General features: G+C 38.6%; 1 protein-coding gene across 1 annotated transcript in view; it reads left to right on the top strand.

Annotated features, from left to right (window-relative positions):
• DOCK8 (dedicator of cytokinesis 8) overlaps nucleotides 1-24,119 on the top strand; it is a 1,731,107-nt gene that overhangs the window by 822,557 nt on the left and 884,431 nt on the right. Inside the window, exon 18 of the mRNA XM_044064485.1 lies at nucleotides 7,879-8,023. Coding sequence (XP_043920420.1) covers nucleotides 7,879-8,023 — 145 coding nt within the window. The remainder of the gene's footprint in view (nucleotides 1-7,878; nucleotides 8,024-24,119) is intronic.

Below are 24,119 nucleotides of genomic sequence, written 5' to 3'. Positions count from 1 at the left end.
CTTTTTAACATATTCATAAATAACCTTCACCAAGCATTACCTCACACCTCCCTAGTCCAGTATGCAGATGACTCAACCATAGTCTGCTCTGCACCTGACCCCATTATTCTACAACAAATGACTCAAACTGCCTTCTCAAATATTGAGACCTGGCTTTACAAAAATCATCACTCCTTAAATGCCAAAAAAACTAAGCTTATGTTGTTTACTCCTAAAAAGAACAACGCTATTAATTTTATTTTATTTATTTATTTTACATTTGTTAACCGGGCTAGTCTGGCTGGATACATGTCCATTTTCAGCAGAGGCCCGAGGAGAAAAGCTCCACTATCAGACTAAGACACTACAGATTGGGAAGTAACTAAATAAAAACAAACAAACAAATAACATAATGTACTCAGGTGAAAAACAATTACATATATGGTTTTCATGGACTAGTCTAAATAAATGACAAACAAAGTTCAGACAAGGGGATGAGGAGAATAAGCTCAAGTCTTAGATAATACAAAATAAAGTTAAAAAAAATCAGTAGTAACTGGTCGTGACAACAAAAACAGGTATTGCTAAACTAAATATTATACAGAGTTAAGTATGCAGGTTGCTAGAGAAACAGGGTGGTAAATGTAGTTATTGTTAAGGAAAAGGGAGAAAATAAAGTAAACTGAAAGAGGAAAAAGTACAGTAATTATTAGGTACAAGTATTACGGACTAAGTAGGCCAAGGGAATAGCCAGTTGTAGAAGGAGAGGAGGAGGTAAAGATATTGATGAAATGTAAATGTAGCAGTATAATAGGAGCTCAGCTAAAATGAGCAAGAGACAGAAAAAAACAGAAAGTCAGAGGGGGATGCAAACAGAAATTTGAAAAAGAGTGATGGTACGGAAAAGGGGGCTGTGGAAGTCAGGGAAAGTTAGTACAGGGGAGCAAAAGTACTCAGGAGCAGAGTAGAGTGAGTAATAAGGTACTTGAGTTCAGTCGGGATTGGAGCACGGACATAGCCAATGAATTAATAGGTGAGTTTTCATTTGTTTTTTGAAAAGGTGACATGAGGCTAGGGAGGTCAGCTCTGCTGGGAGTTTATTCCAGTAAGAACCGATAGTGTTTGCAAATAGGGAATCCCCTGATTTATTATGAGATTTCAATGTGGTAACTAGAAGCTTGTTGGCTGATCTGAGTGTAGTGAGATTTTTATAAGGAGTGATGATTTTGTTTAGTATGGGTGTGTTGGAGGGGTAATGTAGAATTTTAAAAGTGATGATCAGTTGTTGTAGGAGTATTAGGTTTGGGAGTTCAAGCCAGTTTAGTTTCTTTAAGTTGTGACAGTGATGAGTTTGGAATGGAGAGCCAGTGGCAAATCTGGCTATACTGTGGTAGGCATTATTTAGTTTTTCAGATTAGCTTTAGATATGTTGATAAAGGAAGGAGAGGCATACAGTAATGTAGAAATAAGGTGAGTTTGGGCTAGAGCCACTCGGGAAGTAGCTGTAAGAAAGGGCTTAAGTCTGTACAAGGCACCAATTTTTTTATTGACTGTCTTGATAGTTAAATCAATGTGATGGTCAAAATTTAGCTGATTATCTATGGTGACACCCAGCAGTTTGGTGCAATAGTCAGGTTTGATGATAGTGCCATTACAGGATGCAATGGAAAAGTAATTGGGGTGGATTTAAAGGTTGGGGTGAAGAGTAGTAGTTTTGTTTTTGGGATTTAGGAGGAGACAGATGTGTTGAAACCATTTTTCTGCTGCAGTGAAGACCAATTGGGTAGCAGAGTGGAGTTCTGCTGGGGAAGAGGCAGAGCAGATGAGAGTGGAATCATCTGCATACTGTATACAAGTGGATGTAGGGAGGGAAGTGGGCAGGTTATTTATGAAAATTGAGAAAAGTAGGGGACCTAGGATGGATCCTTGTGGAACGCCAATAGTAACTGGGAGTTGAGAGGATAGATGGCTGTCCCAGAGGACAGCTTGTTTTCTATTAGTCAAGTATGAGTCGAACCATTGTAAAGCTTGTGAATCCAGTGAGAGGGATTTTAAGGTATCAAGGAGAAGTTGATGGTTGACCATATCAAATGCTTTTGAGAGGTCCAAGAATAGTGCAGAGGAGAACAGGTTGTTATTGCGGTTCTTATTGATAGTGTCAGTGAAGGAGAGAAGGGCGGTAGAGGTGCTGTGGTGTGGTCTAAAACCATGTTGAGAGTCCACAAGCAAGTTGTTATTCAAGAGATAATGTAGAAGTTGATGGTGAATGCAGCGTTCCATTATTTTGGATAGAGGAGATAGAAGGGCAATAGGTCGAAAATTGGAGAGTTCATTGGAGTTTCCTCCTTTATGGAGGGGAATAATATGGGAGATTTTCCAGCAGGATGGGATTTTGGATTCAGTTATAGTTCTGTTTATTAAGATGGAGACTGGGTAGGCTATTTCAGTTGCAGCTAGTTGTAGATATTCGGCTGGTAGTTTGTCAGCAGAGGGTGCAAGGTTTGAGTTTCGATAGTAGTTTACGATGTAGGTTGTTGATACGGTATTAAACTTTAGCGTGTGGGTACTGTTTTGAGTGGGGGTAATTTGGAGGGATGGGGGGGGTCATGGTGCTTGCAAGAGAGGTGACAGTTTCAGAGAAGAAGTTGTTGAAAGTGTCGGCTATTAAGTTAGGTTGTGTTTGTGCTAAGCTAGCTGGGGTAAGTGTTTTGGTGTTGCCTGGATGGAGTAGTTTGTTTATTCCTGACCAAAATTGTTTTGGGTTTTGATTTTGGTTTTGTTGATATTGAAAGTGGTAGTTTTTCTTATCCAGATAGGTAAGTTTCTTTGTTTTGTTTCTGAGGTGTTTGAAGTTTTGATGGTCAATAGGGTTTTTTGTGGATCTCCATTTCTTCCATAATTTATTCCTAGCTCGCATAGTTTGTTTAGTAGTTTTAGAGAGCCATGGGGCTGCTTTGGAACTGACTTTGACTAAGCGGGAAGGGGCATGCTGGTTGAGAATTTGTAGGAAGGTATTGTTGAAGTGGGTTACTGCGTCATCTATGGGGAGGTATTTTAGGGTTGACCAGTTATATTCCTTAAGTTCATTTTGAAAGGATGTTAGGTTGAATTCAGTTTTGTTATATTTGGTTCGATAAGTAGTTGGCTTGGGATTGTTGAATTTTTGTTTAGTAATAAAGGTAGGGAGGTGGTCGCTGATATTGTCAGGGAGTATTCCTGTTTTATAGGAGAGGGATTGTTGTTGGTCAGTATCCAGTCTAGAATGGTTTGTTTGTGGGTGGATTTATGTATTCTAGTAGGGGAGTTGATGGTTTGATGAAAGTTAAAGAGGTTAAGGTGAGTGGTGGGTGTGGGGGATAAGCAGGAGTACCAGTCAATATTAAAGTCACCTAAGATTATGGTTTCCTGGGGAAAGCTACAGGAAGCCCAGCTTAGGATATTTTCTAGGGTATTAATGTTATTGCCTGGGGGGATGTAGGAGCATATTATGTTTATAGCCTTGGATTTATTGATGTGGAGTTTGGTACAAAGTATTTCAGCATTTGCTGGGGAGGGAGGTAAGGAGTCAATTAAGGCTACCTTAAGTTGGGATTTGAATAGGAGGGCCACTCCTCCGCCCTTTTTATTAAGGCGATCCTGCCTTAAGGTGTTGTAGCCTGGGGGAGTGAATTTGTTGTCTTTGGTACTGGGTTTAAGCCAGGTTTCAGTGAGACAGAGGATATCAAAGGCGTAGAAATCAATTAAGGCATGGAGCTGTGTGACTTTGTTGTTAATGCTACGAATATTTAGGTGAGCAATAGAGAGAGAGTCAGTGTAGAAGGGTGAATTGGAATAGTTAGTGGTTTGGTTTGAAGGAGTGTGATTGAGGAGGGTATTGGGACCGGGATTGGGGTGGATGTCCCCATGTATAAGTAAAAGTGTTTGTGGGGATTGAAAGACTTTAGTGTATTTGAATGGTATTAGATAGAACCGTTTGGAGGTTGAATACTTGTAATGGTGTACTTTATGGTAGAGAGGTGGGAGGTAGGGAGAGGTAGATAGTATATTAATATGTGTTTGGTTGGGTAGAAGACATGTAGTAGTAGTATGTTTGGCTAATGTAAGAGTTTGGTTCAGGTTAAGATATTCATAGGAGGTAAGTGTGTGGTAGTAGAGTAGGATGTTAAGGAGGACAATAGGAAAGATTGTGTTGAGTGTTAAAGGCATGTTGTTGTAGAGGGTGGTACTAGTAAAGTTGTAGGACTGTATGGTATGTAGTGGTAGGGATAGGTATTTTAGGTAGGATTTTGGAGAGGGTGTGGTTATAGGATTGAGGAGTTGATTGGTAGATGTATATGAAGTGATGAATGGTAGTTGTCTAATTGGGGGTGTGTCTAAGTAAGTATATAGTTAGGACCCCTGGGGGTGGGTGGGAATTGGGGGTAGGGAGGGAGCGGAGTGAGCGTAGCGAACGGAGCGGGGAAGAACAAGACGACCAGTTGCAGAAAAACAATCAGGCAGGAAGAGAGAAACAGGAGTAAAGGTAAAGGTGAGTTCAACAGTAGAGAGTCTGAGGAGAATGTATGATAAGTGGGGAGTAAGTGAAATAGTACTGGGTAGGATAGAGGAGTTACTCGTGAGAAGTGAAGTCAGGGAAAGTGGAACAGAAAGTTATGGGGGTAAGGATACAGAAATAGGGTGGAAAATACAGTACAGAAAGTGTCCTGGTAGTCAGGCAGTGTGTGGCAGTGGAGATGTATCCTGCTAGAGTGGAGGGTCTAAAGGGGAGTGAGGATGAAGTAGTTTGGGTGAAAAAGATATCTAAAGGAGGTAAGGATGAAGTACAAGAAAGAAGAGAAGGGGGGGGTGGCTGCTGGCTAGCCTACCTGGGAACCTACTAATGCTTTAATATGTATTTCATTTGAGTTTATCAGTTACAGCATCAAATACATACTTTCAATGTCTTTCCAAAGGACAGGTTCCTTTGATAGTTGCAAGGTAATGTCCTTAGTTAGCCCTAATGTTCCAAAGATTCTGACTGGGGATATACAGGTGTTTGGTGCACAGACAAGCTGGAACAGGGTGCTGGTAAGAGAGAGAGAGAAAGGAAGTAAGGCAAAGAGTATTAATTTAGAGAGCAAGTAAAGATGTTATGCAGATACAGATGTTAACAATAATTCATTTTAGCTGTATCTCTATCAAACATGTAACTTTATGTAAAACCAGCAGCTATTAAATAATGCACAGCAGTAATAACTTAGTAAGCAAAAAGTTACCTAAACACAGTTAGATATGTAACACCATAAATGGTACCCTTTGTAGCGTTATCAGAAGGCTATGAATCCATTTAGTGCCCGTAACTGCCGTGATTGAGTAACAGAGCACGTCCTTTCGACGTCTCAGGTAGTTCTGCCACTATTTAGTAGTCAATATTAATGAGGCTACTTAAGTAGATGGCAGTATGCTTTAAGAGAGTTTTTACAAATCTCTAAAAAAGTTGTCAATCCTACAAAAAGACAGTATTCTGCTGAATAATGTTTACTAATGATCTAACAATGTAGCGATTAAGAGACAAGACTTTAACATTCTCTCATTGAACTCAATAAAAATTTAAATTGTAGCTAGTACCAAATTGTTAGGAGTCATTAATGATGAAAATCTAAAATTTGATTTATATATCCAATGCAGCATTTCAAAAACTCATAAAAAACTCGGCCTACTTTACAGGCAGAAAACATTCCTCTCCTCACCAACAAAACAAGCTCTAGCACTCTCTAACTAACCTCCAGTCCTCCCTGAAACAAAAATTAGAATCCTGCTACCATAAGATAGCCAAATTTGCCTCTAACTCCCATCATTGTACCCACCACTGTACAGCCTTGAGACAGCTCCAGTAGCTTGAATTCCCACATTACCTACTACTGCTTCAGCTTACTACCTCTCATAAACTTATCTACAAACCACAAGACTGCCCTTCACTCAGCTTCTTATTTTCCCCTTACTCTCCCCCTAGGTCACTTTGATCTGAAAACCAAAACCTACCACAAATCCACAAACCAAACCTATCTGCAGGTAAACTCCTGTATAGCTGGACCATTGCTAGATCCTGGAATAGTCTCCCCTCATATGTCTACTCCATACAACAGCCCACTGACTTCAAAAATGCCCTACACAAGCATCTCCTTTCTAACTGGATTTGTAACTGCCCCACCCAGACTGACGCCATAACTTAACTCCTTCTCCTCTACCCAGTACTGCTTCTTCCTAACTTTCTTAACCTCCATAACCTCATAATTCTCCAGCAGTATTAACCCAATTTTTCCTGTATTCACCTCTAAATCTCCTTTACTTGCCTAGGCATACAGCCTACTATGTACTAAGCTTCTGCCTTAATATCTCCTTTACTCACCTAAGCATACAACCTGCTAACTATATACTAAGCTTATGCCTCCATGCATTTTCCTCACTGCTATTTCTTGCACCTCCTCCATACTCATATTCTGATTTAGAAATAGAAGAAATAACATGAAACCTGCAACCGTCGGCCACAGTGGTGCAGCGGTTAGCATTGCCGCCTCACAGCAAGAGGTTCTCCGGTTCGATCCTCGGCTGGGGTGCCTTCCGTGTGGAGTCTGCATGTCCTCCCTGTGGTCGCGTGGGTTTCCTCCAGGTGCTCTAGTTTCCTCCCACATTCCAAAGACATGCTGTAGGTGGATTGGGCACTCTAAATTGGTCCTAGGTGTGAGTGTGTGCGTGTGTGTGCCTTCTGTGGAAGGTTGGGCACTGGGCTGGCAACTCGACATCATAAAACTCCACTGCCAATCATGAGCGGACAGGTGATCCGCTGTGGCGACCCCTAACCGGGAAAAGCCGAAAGAAGAAGAAGAACATGAAACTTGCAACACGAAAGCAGTACCATTATTTCTTCAATTTGTTAAACCTGTTCAGTGATTTCCCTTACTTTATTTACAATTACTTACTATTATTGTACAACATTTGTCTCATATCTTCTTTGGTATTAATTATTCTTTAATATATTTCTATTGTAAGAAGTCTTGTAAACATTGTATCCCGATTGGATGTTGTTAATAAGTAGTGGACCTTTTTAACATGCAATTGGAGCTTTTCTCCCCGGGCCTCCACTGGAAATGGGCTCTCTAGCTCAGTGGACCTTTCCGATAAACAAATGTCAATAAATAAATAAATAAATTTGTGGCACATAGAAGTAGTTAAGTAATATAAATAAGGATCATTTTATGGATCCCAGTCATTGTCTTCTATTTTCTGCTGCTATATGAGAACAGTTAAATGTCTTACTTGTTTTCTTAATTTATAGCTTTTGCCATGAAAATGTTTACCCCCTGCTGTCCTAAGATGCATTGCCATCAATATCACTGGGTCATTTTATTTTAGAGGGATCTCTGCAACTGAACGCATATTTGGAACACTGCTCCTTCAAAGAAAATATCGGCATAATCAACAATAGCTTTTATTCTGGCAACCCAAGAAGAAAATAATGCATCCAGAGTATGAATGGGAGTGGCGTAAAGTATTGCATGCAGAACTGTAGTGATTACTGTACACACCGAAGTCAAGTCCTTGAAATAATTGTTACAGATGACACAAAACACAATTAATGCTGTGCATTACTTCAGGAAAACTCATGGATGTCAAGGATCTAGCTTGAACAAAACTAAGAAAAGTGAAATTAAGTTGCACTGTTTCTGCTTTGAGGTCAATGAGGCCATAAGGATTTGAAGTTTAATAAATGATGCCTGAGTTAGCACAGGAGATCAGAAAAAAAATAATTTCTAGACATGCTTCTTCATGTACAGAATTAGCTTTTAAAACATGTGCTTGTTATAAAACATAATTAGGAAAAGTGTGGAAGAGGATTTTTAAATTTCTTTTCATTAACAGGTCACCAGATTTCTATGAAGAAGTCAAAATCAAGTTACCAGCAAAACTTACTGAAAAACATCATTTACTTTTCACATTTTGCCACATCAGTTGCCAGCAGAAGCAGAACCAGGCATCAAACACAGAAGCTGTCCTGGGATACTCGGTAAGCAGCCAACTTAGAAGGTCCTGGAAGACTTTGTATATCTTCTGAAACCAACTATTAATTTTCTTTTGCAACTGCAGAATGTACTGATGTTTAAAAAAAATTAAATCGTTTAACAGGTTAATGCTTACCTGACAAATGTTATTTTCTTGTGTTGCTTATTCATAGCATACCATTGCATTTCTTTATTACTTATTTATACTCTGCCTTCACACTTCCCACATCACTTATCCATACTGTACCCTCAAACTTCCATCGCTTATCCATATTGTACCTTCACATTACTCATATCACATATCCATACCATACTTTCATACATTTCATATCACTTACCCATACTGTACCTTCAAATTTCTTATATCACTAATGCATACCATACCTTCACACGTCTCATATCACTTATTCATACCGTACCTTCACATTTCTCATATAACTGATTCATACCATACCTTCACATTTCTCATATCACTGATTCACACCGTACCTTCACACCTCTCATATCACTGATTCATACTTTACCTTCACACTTTTCATATCACTGATTCATACCTTACCTTCACACTTCTCATATCACTTCTTCATACCTTACCTTCTCATTTCTCATATGAATGATTCATACCATACCTTCACATGTCTCATATCACCTATTCATACCGTACCGTCTCACTTCTCATATCACTGATTCATACCGTGCCTTCACACCTCTCATATCACTGATTCATACTTTACCTTCACACTTTTCATATCACTGATTCATACCTTACCTTCACACTTCTCATATCACTTATTCATATCGTACCTTCACATTTCTCATATGACTGATTCACACCGTACCTTCACACCTCTCATATCACCTATTCATACCATACATTCACACTTCTCATATCACTGATTCATACCGTACCTTCACACTTCCCGTATCACGTATTCATACTGTACATTCACACTTCTCATATCACTTATTCATACCATACCTTCACACTTCTCATATCACTGATTCATACCGTACCTTCACAATTCTCATATCACGTAGTCATACCGTACCTTCACACTTCTCATATCACTGATTCATAAAGTACCTTCACACTTCTCATATCACTGATTCATAAAGTACCTTCACACTTCTCATATCCCTGATTCATACTGTACATTCCCACTTCTCATATCACTTATTCATACCGTACCTTCACATTTCTCATATCACTGATTCATACTGTACCTTCACACTTTTTATATCACTGATTCATACCGTACCTTCACACTTCTCATATCACTTATTCATACTGTACCTTCACACTCCTCCTATCACTTATTCATACTGTACCTTCACACTTCTCCTATCACTGATTCATACCGTACCTTCACACTTCTCATATCACTGATTCATACCATACCTTCACACTTCTCATATCACTAATTCATACTGTACCTTCACACTTCTCATATCACTTTTCATACCATGCCACCACACTTCCCACATAACGTATCCATGTCATACTACCACACTTTAAAAGTGCATTAAAAGTTTTTGTGTAAGTGTGTGTGTGTGTGTGTGTGTGTGTGTGTGTGTGTGTGTGTGTGTGTGTGTGTGTGTGTGTGTGTGTGTGTGTGTGTGTGTGTGTGTGTGTGTGTGCATGTGGGAACTTGCTGATTCCAGCTGGCAATGATCTACAATGCATCAAAAGAAAACTTATGTTTGCTATAAAAATCGGCCCAGTATTTCTGTCAAACATCTTGATTTCATAGCTGGCAGTAAGATAGTCCATGTTCTCTACCTTTTTGAAATGTTTGTTTTTTTCTATGATAATTTGTATTCACTCCTTTAGTGACCTTCAGCTGATAAATGCCTTTTATTGCAGTGATTGAGGATTCATATGAGACATTTTTAACTCATTCACACCTATAGCAGCTTTTTTGTATACTACCACGTAACAGCTATTATCAGTCCTTATGTCACCATGACAATTCTTAGGGCTGTCTTCCTTAAATAAATGACATACCAGTTAGCAATAAGCAGTATAAGAAAAAGGCAGGATATATATAATAAATGACACTAATCTTGTTAATCGAGGGTGTCCTACAGTGGAGATACTATTCATCTTTTGTCAGTTGTTATTCAGATTTTCATATTTGCATTTATAGCTTCATAACTGAGAGAGCTACATGTTATTAAAAGGCACAATGTGAAATGTCCTGCTGACAGACAGAAAAATACATGGTCACTGTCCATTTTTAGTAAACTGAACTAGGATGATATTGCTAGCTGTTTGCAAGTAATTATGAAGATAAACAATATTTCCACATCTATATCACTATTTCTAAAACCAAGTTACTTATAAACGATTACATGGAATCAGATGAAATCGTACATAATGTTGAATAGAGTTCTGATTTGTATTTGACAGTAAGTTTTACATATTGAAAGATATTTGCTGTTATTTATATTGGTAAGTATACAGCAAAGGGTCATTGGTATTCAAAAATGTGCACACTGATTGGACTGTCCAGTCAGAGTGCCCATTGTTAATCGAGCATATACCAATGGAGAAAAAAATTCTGATCATTGAAGTATTGTTGAGCAGTCTGACTTTCCATTGAGATATGCTCAATAACCTTTAGTAACATATTTTATGAGGGGCAGCACAAAGATGTGAAAAAACAGGAACGTCCTGCAAAACTCTGAGCAGTTGATGGGTATGCTTACCAGCAGTATGATAACCATCCCTGTCAACTGTCCAGAGAGTTGCAGAATGTCCCTTAATTTTCTTATATTTCTGCCCTGTCTCTCATAAAATGTTTAAATCACTGAGGATTTCTGTCAGTCAATAATGCCAGACATTAGAGATTCATTTTAAACCAACCACACTAGCAGCCGATAAACTTCCTGCAGATTTCCTTCAAATATCAGCAGAGGCCATATCCGGTGTCAATTCTCATAAATAGGTCAGTTTCAGAACACAAAGTACCTACCCTCTGGAAAACATCCCACATTGTTCCTCTGAACAAAGGAGGCAACTCCTTAGAGCTGACCAACTATCGCCCTATAGCTATACTATCACCCTTATCAAAAATTTTAGAAAGAGTTGTTCACTTGCAACTAATGCAGTATCTCCAACAAAACAAATTACTATCTAATTCCCAACATTGCTTTAGACCCTCCCATAGTACGACCACCGCTGTTCTATCTTACACCATTACAGTCAACCACTACAGAAACAAAGGTCTTTTCATATCATCCATTTTCCTGGACTTATCAAAAGCCTTTGACATGGTTAATCACAATATGCTCCTCAAAGCTTTATCTAGTCTAAACATATGCTCCTCCACTATACTATGGTTCAACAGCTAACTATCAGAACGCCAATAAGCAGTCCTCTGGCAAGAAAAGCTGTCCCCCCTCTTACCAGTATCCATAGGAGTCCCTCAAGGATCAATCCTTGGCCCACTGTTGTTCTCTCTTTTCACTAATGACATCTCTTCCCTGCCCACTGCCTCAGTAGTACAATATGCTGACACCACCATAATATGTGCTGCCCCCAGTATAATGGAACTACATACCCTTACCCAAAATAACTTTTCTTTAGCTGAAACCTGGTTTTCTAACATACAACTACTTCTCAATCCCAAGAAAACAAAACTAATCCTATTTATCCCTGGCAGATCATCTAACTTAAACTATAGCCTCACCATAAACTCAAAAAATAATATTAAAAAAACACCAACCAAGAACACAAAACTACTAGGAGTAGAGATAGATAATCACCTGAAATTTGATATCCACATAGCACAAACCATCAAAAAGGTGAACAGAAAATTAGGACTCCTCTATAGAAACAAAAAGTTCATGACTAAACAGACCAAAGCCACTATTGCTAGAACCCACCTCCTCTCCATCCTTCTTTATGCCTCCCCTATCCTAACTAATCTTCACCTTACTTTACTTCGCAAACTGGAATCATGTTACAACAAGATTGCCACTTTGCTACAGACTCCACAAATAGGTCCCATCATTGTCATTCCCTAATGCAACTCAAGTGGCTGGAGCTTCCTCAGCTACTACGACTTAATCAAGCCTCAGTAGCACATAAACTCTGCTACTACCCTGAGAAAACACCTGCACTCCAGCAGCTAATTCAGCCCCACAACTCCTGTAGAGCCCTAAGATCCAGCAGCCAAAACCTCATTCATGTAATTAGACATAAAAATGAAGCAGGAAAATCTCTCTTTGCCTGCACAATAGCCCAAACTTGGAACTCACTTCCAAACCATATAACTACCACTACTTCTAGTACCCAATTCAAACACCTCCTGAAATCCCATTACTCAAACAATTGGCTCTGCTCATGCTACTCCCCAGGGTAAACAATAACTGCACAGTTGCAAGGATTCTGCTACTCTGTAACATTTTCCTTACATAGCCCTGCTAATATCCTTGCTTATTCATCCAAACTCAGCATCAGTACAATAGGATAAAACATACTATCACCTGTTCACTGCACTATTGCAATCTGTACCTGATATAGGCTATAATTTGTATCTGAGAAATGTATAAACCTTATCAGAGAACTTCATATTCTCATCTTGGTCTTACTTCAATACCTATATTCCTGATGTGTGGATGTGAGCATATATATATATATGTCTCTACAAATGTTAATGTATAAACGTATTGTGAATGAGAATATAAAAAAAAAAAACTTTTTAATTTTCTACTAATTGTCACTTCTAACAGATGCATCACATGCTGTGTAAAGTTTCATGTTTGCACTACTTTAAATAAGGTAACACCTAAATTTGTTCTTAAGACTTGCTTAGAACTGTATAAATGCTAATAGTGTAACATGGAGCTTTTCTCCCCGGGCCTCCGCTGAAAATGGACCTGTATCCAGTCGGACCCTTCCGGTTAACAAATGTAAAATAAATAAAATTTAACTGTTTTCATTCTTTCCAGATTCCTCGAGTAGAAGGATGTAACCTGGTAACATTAGAAACAAGACAAAATACAGAAAAGCTCCCTTGTACAATGGAATTATTTAAGAAATGTAATTGTATAATAGCAATACTTCACTCCTGTTTGTCGGTATCACAGAATTTCCACATGGTTGGCTTTGTTTAATCACTCAGGCTTTGCCTTTGAAACCAGACCACACCAGCTATGGACAAATTCAGTGACACTAATACCCAGTCATAGATTATTTCTAAATTATAAAACTGAGCATCATTTTGTTTCATATTTCTATAAATATCTCAATAAATAAACTCTCAGAAGGGATTTTTACTGGCACTTGAAAAGATTATTTCTGACTGAACAAAAATGCTAATTTTCCAAGATATGAAAGGTTGTCTGTGAAACTTTAGAGATAATATAATTCTGGCTTTGTGTACACTATACTATAATTACAGTACTGAGGTAAGGACTATGAATAAGTCATTAATATAGCGTCCCCTCATAATAATATGCAAACTTACCTAAACTTTTATTTGTATAAGCTAACAATAATTGCACACATTTCAGTCTAAATAAATAATGTACTCAACTGGAGGATGGCATAAGATACATTATTGAACAAGGAACTAAAAGATGATCAAAGGAAAAAGGACATAGTAACAAAAAATGAAACTGCATAGGAGGGCAACATTTTACTGGTTACTACAAGCCCATTAGAAAAAAAAAAAGTTATTAAAGAATTATCAATGGTATATCTATCTATTTATCTGTATATTTATCAGTATGTAAACACCAAATACCCAAAAGCGAAGGAGAGGTGGCGGAGGCTAAGAATAAGGCATATGAAGAGTTGTATGAAAGGTTGGACACCAAGGAGGGAGAAAAGGACCTGTACCGATTGGCTAGACAGAGGGACCGAGCTAGGAAAGATGTGCAGCAGGTAAAGGTGATAAAGGATAATGAGGGAAACATACTCACAAGCAAGGAGAGTGTGTTGAGGAGATGGAAAGAGTACTTTGAGGGGTTGATGAATAAAGAGAATGAGAGGGAGAGAAGGTTGGATGATGTGGGGATAGTGAATCATGAAGTACAATGGATTAGCAAGGAGGAAGTAAGGATAGCTATGAAGAGGATGAAGAATGGAAAGGCTGTTGGCCCAGATGACATACTTGTGGAAGCATGAAGGTGTTTAGGTGAAATGGCAGTGGAGTTTTTAACCAGATTGTTTAATGAAATCTTGGAAAGTGAGAGGATGCCTGAGGAATAGAGAAAAAGTGTTTTGGTATCGAATTTTAAGAATAAGGGTGATGTGCAGAGCTGTAGTAACTACAGAGGGATTAAATTGATCAGTCACAGCATGAAGTTATGGGAAAGAGTAGTGGAAGCTAGGTTAAGAAGGGATGTGATGATTAGTGAACAGCAGTATGGTTTCATGCCGGGAAAAAGCACTACAGATGCGATGTTTTCTCTGAGAGTGTTGATGGAGAAGTACAGAGAATGTCAGAAGGAGTTGCATTGTACTTTTGCAGACTTGGAGAAAGCATATGACAGGGTGCCTAGAGAGGAGTTGTGGTATTGTATGAGGAAGTCAGGAGTGTCAGAGAAGTATGTAAGGGTGGTACAGGATATGTACGAGGGTAGTGTGACAGCGGTGAGGTCTGCGGTGGGAGTGACAGATGCGTATAAGGTGGAGGTGGAGTTACATCAAGGATCAGCTCTGAGCCCTTTCTTATTTGCAATGGTGATGGACAGGTTGACAGACGAGATCAGACAGGAGTCCCCACGGACTATGATGTTTGCAAATGACATTGTGATCTGTAGTGAGAGTAGGGAACAGGTGGAGGAGACCCTGGAGAGATGGAGATATGCTCTAGAGAGAAGAGAAATGAAGGTCAACAGGACTAAGACAGAATATATGTGTGTGAATGAGATGGAGGATATAGGAATGGTGAGGATGCAAGGAGTAGAGGTGGCGAAGGTGGATGAGTTTAAATAATTGGGGTCAGTAGTTCAGAGTAACGGTGAGTGTGGAAGAGAGGTGAAGAAGAGAGTACAGGCAGGATGGAGTGAGTGGAGAAGAGTGTCAGGAGTGATTTGTGACAGATGAGTACCTGTAAGAGTGAAAGGGAAGGTCTACAAGAGGGTAGTGAGACCAGCTATGTTATATGGGTTGGAGACAGTGGCATTGACAAAAAGGCAGGAGTTTGAGCTGGATGTGGCAGAGGTAAAGATGTTAAGATTTGCACTGGGTGTGACAAGGGTGGACAGGATTAGGAATAAGTATATTAGAGGGTCAGCCCAGGTTGGAAGGTTTGGAGACAAAGCCAGAGAGGCAAGATTACGTTGGTTTGGACATGTGCTGAGAAGGGATGTGGAGTATATTGGGAAAAAGATGCTAAGGATGAAGCTACCAGGTAAGAGGAAAGGAGGAAGGCCTAAGATAAGGTTTATGGATGTGGTGAGAGAGAACATGCAGGTGGTTGGTGTGACAGAGGAAGATGCAGAGGACAGGAAGAAATGGAAACAGGTGATCCGCTGTGGCGACCCCTAACGGAAACAGCAATATTGAACTATTGTGAAAGCGCTTACCGTATTGAAATAAATTTGATTGATGTTTTATCTAACTGCATCCTTTATTTGATCGTGTTTCCTTCATTTGGGATTTTTCTGCATATTTGTCAGTATAGTAGCAGTTGTCAAATGGCTTCTACACCGATATTGCTAACACTGACATTCATCTACAAATGTTGGCACACTTCTGTGCGTACTTAGAGGCTATTCCTCTGAAAAGGCAAATTACAAAATAGTGCTTTTGTTGGAGGCAAAGGCTTCATGCACAACTCATGTGGTGGGTTGTGCCCCACACCCCCTGCTAATTATTTATTCCAACTCTGAGATCACACAATGCCTAGAAAAGAGCATATTCCCAAACCAGTTTCACATAACTGTCAGCCATCTGGTCTACCAAAACATGTCAACAAAATATAGGTTGATTTTAGCTTAAGTCAAATACTACCACTTATCCCTTATGTGTGTGTGTGTGTGTGTGTGTGTGCCTGCGTGTGTGTGTGTGTGTGTGTGTGTGTGTGTGTGTGTGTGTGTGTGTGTGTATGTGTGTGCATTTATATACACATAGTATATAGGTTCATAGGTTCATAGGTAGGTATTAGGCTATCGGCCCAAGGGCCTACATAAGTCTAGCCAGCAAGGTTCCATAGCTTACGCCACCCAAGAAAGTTATTTTCCTATGCCACTGTCCAGCAGAGACACAGAAGTGATCCCCAGGGTGTATTTCCTATTTCCCATCCACTCATCAAGAATTTTCTTGAAGAGTGCTAATGAAGAACTTTGCTTGATATAGATGGGTAGCTTGTTCCAGAGTGTAGGAAGTCTCTGGGACTGAAATCTATCCCTCCAGCATGTCCTGTTTATTGTGGTGACAAGGTTTAGATCCCTAGAGCATGTAGCTTGGAGGGATTTGGATTTCTTTAGGTGTAGCATGTCCAACAGCTCTGGGTTTGGCTTAGCTTTATATGTTAGGCAGAGATCACCTCGGAGTAGGCGATATGCTAAGGAGTAAAGCTGGAGTTTTTTGAGGCAGTCAATGTAGGGCATTTGTTTGAGGCCAGTAATCCTCTTTGTGAGGTACTTTTGTGGCCTTTCCAGCTGCTGCAGATATCTTATGAGGTACATTCCAAAAGGGGCATTGTACTCTATAATGGGTCTAATGAGTGACAAGTAGAGGGGAACAATGACCTCTTTTTTCCTGAATGAGAACCCTTTTATGATGAGTTGTGCCATGTAGAAGGACTTCCTGACTACTGTGGCGATGTGACTATCAAAGGAGAGACTACTGTCCACCTGGGTGCCAAGGTCTCTTATCACTCATTCGGTATTAAGTAGATTGCTGCCTATGTGGTAGTTCATGTGTACAGAGTTTTTACCAAAGGGGATGACCCTGCTCATTTTGGCATTGAGCTTGAGGCCATGGCTCTGACACCAGGCATCTGTCTCAGTGAGGCCCTTCTGTAGGAAGTCCACATCATTTGGGGACTTGACTATGGCTCCTAGTTTGCAGTCATCTGCGAACTTCGTTAGCCAGAGGCCTTCTGTGTTAGACTGTACTTCAGAGAAGTAGATACCAAACAGGAGAAGTCCCAGGATGGAACCCTGTGATACTCCACTTATCACTGCTTTGAGGTCAGATTTGGAGTCCGCAACTTTAAGAGTGTGGGTTCTATCAGTGAGCCAGTTGGCAACCCATCTTGTGACGTAGGGAGTTATACCCAGTTTAGTGAGTTTAGCTATAATTCCAGAATGGGAGATGGTGTCGAAAGTATGTATAGATGTGTACATGTTGTGATGTAATGAGGCAGTGACATACGTGTGCCAGGGAGAGTAGGGCAGTGCATGTGTACATATGCCACCATAGCTAGCCAAAGTTTTCTAAAGAATTTTATGTTATTTGATTATCACACTCATTTGTACAGATGTTTGAGTTAAAAATATATTTGTAAAGTTACTTGTAGTTAAAAATGTATTAACAGTAGGTCCTGCTGGACAGAAAGAATATATGCATGTATATTAGGTTATATTGTTGTAACTGATCAAATGTGTATGTTTATCAGAGAACCCTGGAAGGGTGGAAAGTTTGAAATTGTGATATAGCTTTCAGATGCTGCCACAGATCTTAGCAAAGCTCTGTGTGTGTATTGTACAATAGTCAGGTGACGAGAGGTGATGTTACCCTCTAACCAGGTTCTGGTTTCTTTGGAACTCTCACAACAGCACTTTGGAACCTGACAGGAAAGACTTCTGATAGGATATATATCTCATACATCCATGCAGATAAGAAGAGATATCATCTGGCTTTTGCTTTGGTAAGACACTCAGCACACATCAGCTTGCCTTTCTTTAGTAAGTAGTCAGGGAACTGTAACTCTTTGGTCAGGGACATTTAGTGAGAATAGTTTAGCATTCTTTTCAGCATCTGTGAGAAACTGTCCAGCTGTATTATTTTTTATATTTCTGAGGTTGAAACTCTGTTGTTTATTGTATTCAGTATTCTCCTGTTTTCCGTTTTATTATTTATCATTAAATATTTTAATACATTTCATTGTGGCTGGTTCTTTAGAGAATGCTTTTAATATCTTGAGTGTAATTATGCTTGTTTTAGTAACATTGTGGCTGGTCCTGAAAGTCTTGCTGCTTTGGACACACCCTGCCATTTGTATTAGTATTAATTTTATGCAGTATAATTGGGTACCCTTTGTAAGAACCGTAGGTAGCTGACTGGTGGGAGCACGATTACCTCAGAGTCTGGGCAGAAAAAGGCACAGCTAGTAAACCTGTGCCAGCTTTTCCCAGGTGTGTATGTGTGTGAAACTCAAATATCCAAGTGTGTGTGTGTCAGCTACTGGGAACAGGGACACAGAGCTCCAAAGTAGTCAGTGAGGCATTTTTTGTGGGTCTGGAGAGAGAGGAAGAGTTCAGCCCCAGGTCTGGAGTGTGCTTCCTGTGTGCTGTTAAGGGAAATTGTGGTTGGTGCAGGCAGCTGTATCTAGAAATATTGTATGAATCCACCTTTGCTCTTAGTGACGTCCCTCACCGGAGTCAGTGGTAAGGACTGAGTCTCTTTGACAGCCAGGAGTAGGAACCCGTCATACATGTATATAAATAAAGCTAGGTTACTGAGTGTAGTTGCTGAAAATATTAAAAATTAATACCTTTCTCTTACTTGAATGATGGTATAAGAATGGCTCTGAACTGGAAAATAATTTAAATCAACTTCCCAAACAATCCCAGTTGAAGTAAGATTTTTGTTGCATTCAGCTCAAAAAGGTAATCTTACACCTAGTACCCCAAGTACTACAGGTATAAAACATGCATGTAACTGGGGCATAACAATTAAAACATATAAAACTGTGTTTTTACATACGCATAATACATTTTTATATTTTGAATATGTGCTACAACTGTTAAAGTGACATTAAATGTTGTTTCCTACGCCTACAAAAATAACTGTCATTAAAATTTTGCATGCATAGATCAGTACAGGTGAGCAATACATGTACAAAATGCAAGGTCTCCTCTGTTCTGAGTCCAGCTATTGATAACTTATCTTTGGTTATAGGAAACAGTAGAAGTAATAGTAAGAAGGGGACTTGAGGCTGCATTTTTAAATCATTCTCTTCACTTTTACAAAAGTGAAGGACACACTTTCGTTTAATGCAACTTTGTCAAAATCAACACACTGTAGAACAAATCCAGTCAAACATATCACAGTACATTTAACAAATATTTTGAACCGATAGCTTTTACCATAAAACCATTAAAACTTTTGTGGTATTTATATGCTTCAAATCTAAACAGATAATGTGGTTCTGATAATCAGACATAATTATAAAAATAGATTACTATCACATTGACAATATTGACATTTAGGAAAAATAATATTATTTTTACTGAGTAAAACAAAAAATGAATATTCTGTAACACCCATTTTGAAATATGAAATGTATCGATTTATCAAAGGAGTGAGTGACTTTATATAAAGTAAGAAGAATCTACATTTTTTTAATTTTGAGGGAGTTTCCAAGGATTCCATTGTATATATTTTTTTAATTAAACTACAGCCCAAATAGCCTATGTCTAGTCTACAGTTAAAATTTTATAAAATCCCTAGTAATATCACTTATCAAGGTCATCTGTTTTTTTTTTTTTCCATTAATTCATTTACACCAGCGGTCTGGCGGATCCAGGAATCTGTAAAAGGGGGGCACAGTCTGGTTAGTTGACGACTGGGGTGGGAGCAGGAAAGTGGGACACTGAGTTTGGGAAATGTGGAAAGATCATCATATGATGTTCTGATATTATGTATAAAAAGATAGTTCAGTTGCACTTTATTTTGCTGTGGATGTGGTAGGAGAAACAGGTAATTGCAGTGCAGCACACAGCAGTACAAGTTGTTTTTTCAACATATGCCTGAAAGAGATGCTTGGATGCCCATGGCAAGTCACAGTCCCTTTCCTTGGCATAGCTGGCATGTGCATTGTTGTAACCTAGGAAACAATCCCACTGAAGGTGATATTAGCCACAACAAATACCATAGTAAATTTAAGTTATTTTTTGGTAAATTAATAATGATGTATGTCGAAATAGTGAAATTCAGTTAAGTAAAAGTAACATAACAATTAAGTGGATGTTATGAAAAAATCCCAAAAAGCAAATACTCAGTTTAGTAATTGTATGAATTTTACAGATGTTACTAAAATAGATATTTCCATATAAATATCTCATGACTATATACTTGCTGAGCTTTTCTTAACAATGTTGTTTTAGTTTCATCTTGAATTTGACTCTGTGTTTAACCTAAAAACCTTCAGTGTCTACCTTTTCATCTTTTCAGGGTATTCAGATTTGCAAGTCAAATAACCACAAATCTAGCCACTATGCGAATAATAGCATGTCCTAATTATGATTTCACAAATAAATTGTTTTAGCAAATTATGCTTTAAATACACAAGATGCTTTGTTAAAATATTTCACAGACCCTGTTGGCAATATAGAAAACCCATATGTAATCCTCTTAAATCTAGGCCAATCACAAACTTGGCTGGCTATATTGATAACGTACTCTTTACTGACCCCTTGCCTCTATGGTGGTTAGAAAATGCTTTAGTTATAAACATATTTTTTGTATTGTCCCACCATAGTCTAATGATTCTTTCCTTATTAAGGTCATCATTGAATATAATGCCTGATTCAGGATGTACCTCACTAAACAATTAAACATTCTTAAAATGCAACCAAATTTCCTCACTAGACCGAGTGAAAACTAAGTCCATACACTTTATTTCACAAAGACTCCTCAGGGGTGATCCTTGCTTATGAGCAACCCAGTATTCTAACACTTATTCCACCCTAAATAGAATCATTTTAAAGCAAACACCAGTTTTGGAGACTTAAACCTATACTAGAATATCAAACACACCAAACAGCATGATTGGTATGTAAACCTGTGTACCTCCATCTCCAGAATAGGCAGCCTTTATATATCAAGCAGAGAAATTCCACCACAACCATTAAAACCAATCAGAACTACTGAATGGAAGACCACAAACATTCACCCATGCCATAATGGAAGAAGTTTACTTAATCATGACATTAATGTCCCACCAGTATTGGGTGATAGGGCTGAGATTCTTGATGGCCCCTTAGCATTAAGCCTAACAACCTATATACCTATAATTAGGAGAGTCAAATGTACCATATCTTCACAATTGCTATGAAGCTTTACAAATGTAGTTTTATATCTGCTGAACATGCCATCACGTTGCAACATGAGAACTATTGCCATCATTGGCATGGGATATTCCATTTACTTTGAGTAAATGGCAGAACATCTGTATGTTGATGCAGATTCTAAATCAGGAATTCAGCATGCTTGATATGGAAAGTTGATTGAAGATGTTATTGCCCACAGAATACAGTAAGACAGTAGTGCAGGGAAGTATGTATTGAAGACATAGAACGTGACGTAAATAAAGTTGACTTCTTGGGAGCAGCTCTGACACTAGATGGGAGATGCTTAGTATCAAGTAGTTAAACAGTTTCCATTGGAAAATGCATTGAAAGTGAGGCATGACAAATAGTAAAGTCTGAGATATCTGGAGCTGACCATTATGTTGTTTGGCTACACTTTACAAACACAGGGTCTTTATACCCATCTGATATCAATAGCCATTAAGGTGTCTGCAAAATATCCCAATTAACATCCAAACCGAAAAGTAAAAAAAGTCAGAGAATGGTAGTAAAAAACTACAAGAAAAACTAGCAAAGTTAGATTTTGTCACTGTATGATACCTTAAACATGTCTAAAGTTCATTGTAAAGAACATTTTGATTTTTTTTTCATGCTCGCCAATATCCCATATTGAACGGGTCTACTGCAAAAATTCTTATTGAATGTAACAAATATCCATGGTAGATCATCAAACAACTTTAACACAAAGTTTTCAACTAGCCCCTGTTTTGAATAATATCACTTTTTACTTGTGTCGCTTTCCAGAAAGTAATTGTAGACCGCAGTCAGGCATTTGTTTTTCAGACTTTATAACCATCTGGAAATGTATGCTAATGCAAAATGCACTGCTCTGCTAACTTTAACACTGGAGCAATTTGTTGCATCAGTCCCACATAACCTTCAAGAAATGCAGTGCCAATTATATTTTTGCTCTGCTCCTCATCTGGTTATTATAAAACATTTCAGTTTCAAGCTGCATATCCTTTCATAAAATACATGCCAGCACTAAACTTGTTTTTCCCCCCATAAAAACTAAGTTTATAAGACCAATAAATCAAATCTGCCCCTGATTTTAGGCTTTGCCTTTCTCTTGATTGAGGGGTATAATGCAGACCCTAGGCAGTGGGCATGCCACTTTTCTGAAGAATTTGTTTTTACCCTTTGATTGGGTTAGTTTCATTAGGCTGATAGCCACATCAGGGTAGAGCTGAGGTGATATTTATATTACTATGGGAAGTTTTGCGAAGTCTACTACTTAGGGAAGTTTGACCAAGTCTTTTAAACCTATGTTAAGATGAAAGCACTCAGTATCTTATTAAATGGTGTTTTTAATTCAAAGAAGGTCCCATTATTTGATTTTGTACCAGTTTTAGATTAGTTTTGGGCTTTGCAGAATGCGCAGTAGCAAGTCCCACCCAAACCCTGTCCACTATCCAACAATCGGTGAAAGAAAGTAAAGTAATATTCATAATGATGGTGGCATGATTATTCATTGTCTATTCATAGTTTGCCCTTTTCCTCAAAGTGGTGTAATCTCAGACTTAGTATATTTAACCTATGGGGATGTGCAGTCTTTTCCATACCACAACACACTTGTTTCACCTGTCAGTCACTGAGGCTATACCCACTTCTGCATAGATCAACCTGTGCAGTACTTCTCTAATACAATACGTAGTTTTGATTGGTTTCAGGGCACTAGGGAACTTCACTTATGCTTTAATAGTTGCCTTGCCAAGGGATCTTTTACATCCACCAGAACTACCACCAACTCAAGCAGATGGGGCCTCGCTTTAACATCTCATCTGAAGGACAGCACACTCTGGAGTGCAGTACCCCCATTATGTTGCACTGAAGTGTCAGCAATCAGTCTATCTGGTTTTAAGATATATCCAAGTACAGCTGCTGTCCAAAGGTACACGTCCCAGAAAAGGAAAACACTGAGGATGAAAAGACTGGACACGACCACCACAACGTATATACGTATATACGTTCTGGTGGTCGTGGGTCGTGTCCAGTCTTTTCATCCTCTATCTGGTTTTGGAATAGAACCCACAGCCTTCTGCTCCAAAGGGAAGGGTGCTACCTGTGGTGCCACTGACAATACAAACACTGACTAGTATAATGCAGCCTGATCACTAGGTATTTCAACTCGGCAGTATACTTAATGTAGGATAGCAAGTGATTAAACGTATGGTGACATGCTGTAATATTAAATATATACAATATAAATACTAAATTTTATTCACTTAATATTACATAAGCTGAAATATTCAAAAGAGTGAAAAATGCACTTACAAATATTTCAAACAAGAGCAATAATGCCCTTCTAGCCTGCCAATACTAAAACAGTTGTTCCCTTAGTAAGTGTCCAAGCCTTTAGTGCTTACATTAATGTAATTTGGTAGTCTATTCTATGCATCAGCTGCTCTCTCGGAGATCCAATTAATAGACTTCTAATTCCTATAGAATCTTCAATGCTGATTGCACGATGATTTTGTACTTTTTGATTACCCCAAATGAAGTTGTCTCTAAATTTCCTGTATACCTGAATAAGGTCTCCTCTTAGATATGTATATGAGACAATGTACAAGTTCAGATATTTTAGTCTTTCATAGTAACTTAAAACTTTCACATCCATGGATGCCCTTAGTATATTTCCACTGTACTGTTTCCAGTACAATCATGTTTTTCTTATAAGGTTTCCATATTGTTATTTCAAACTTGAGTCTGGGTCTAATGGGTCTAATGGAACTAACAAGCAATGGCTTCACTTCTGATTTTCTAAACTTTCTAAATCTTTTTATATAACCTATAGTAATATCACTATCAAGCAACTGGTTAATA

Source organism: Protopterus annectens, chromosome 2.part2 (assembly GCF_019279795.1).
Source record: "Protopterus annectens isolate FY-2018-M chromosome 2.part2, PAN1.0, whole genome shotgun sequence".
Taxonomy (NCBI): domain Eukaryota; kingdom Metazoa; phylum Chordata; order Ceratodontiformes; family Protopteridae; genus Protopterus; species Protopterus annectens.
Note: the sequence above shows the minus strand (reverse complement) of the source record. Positions and strands in the feature narration are given on the sequence as shown.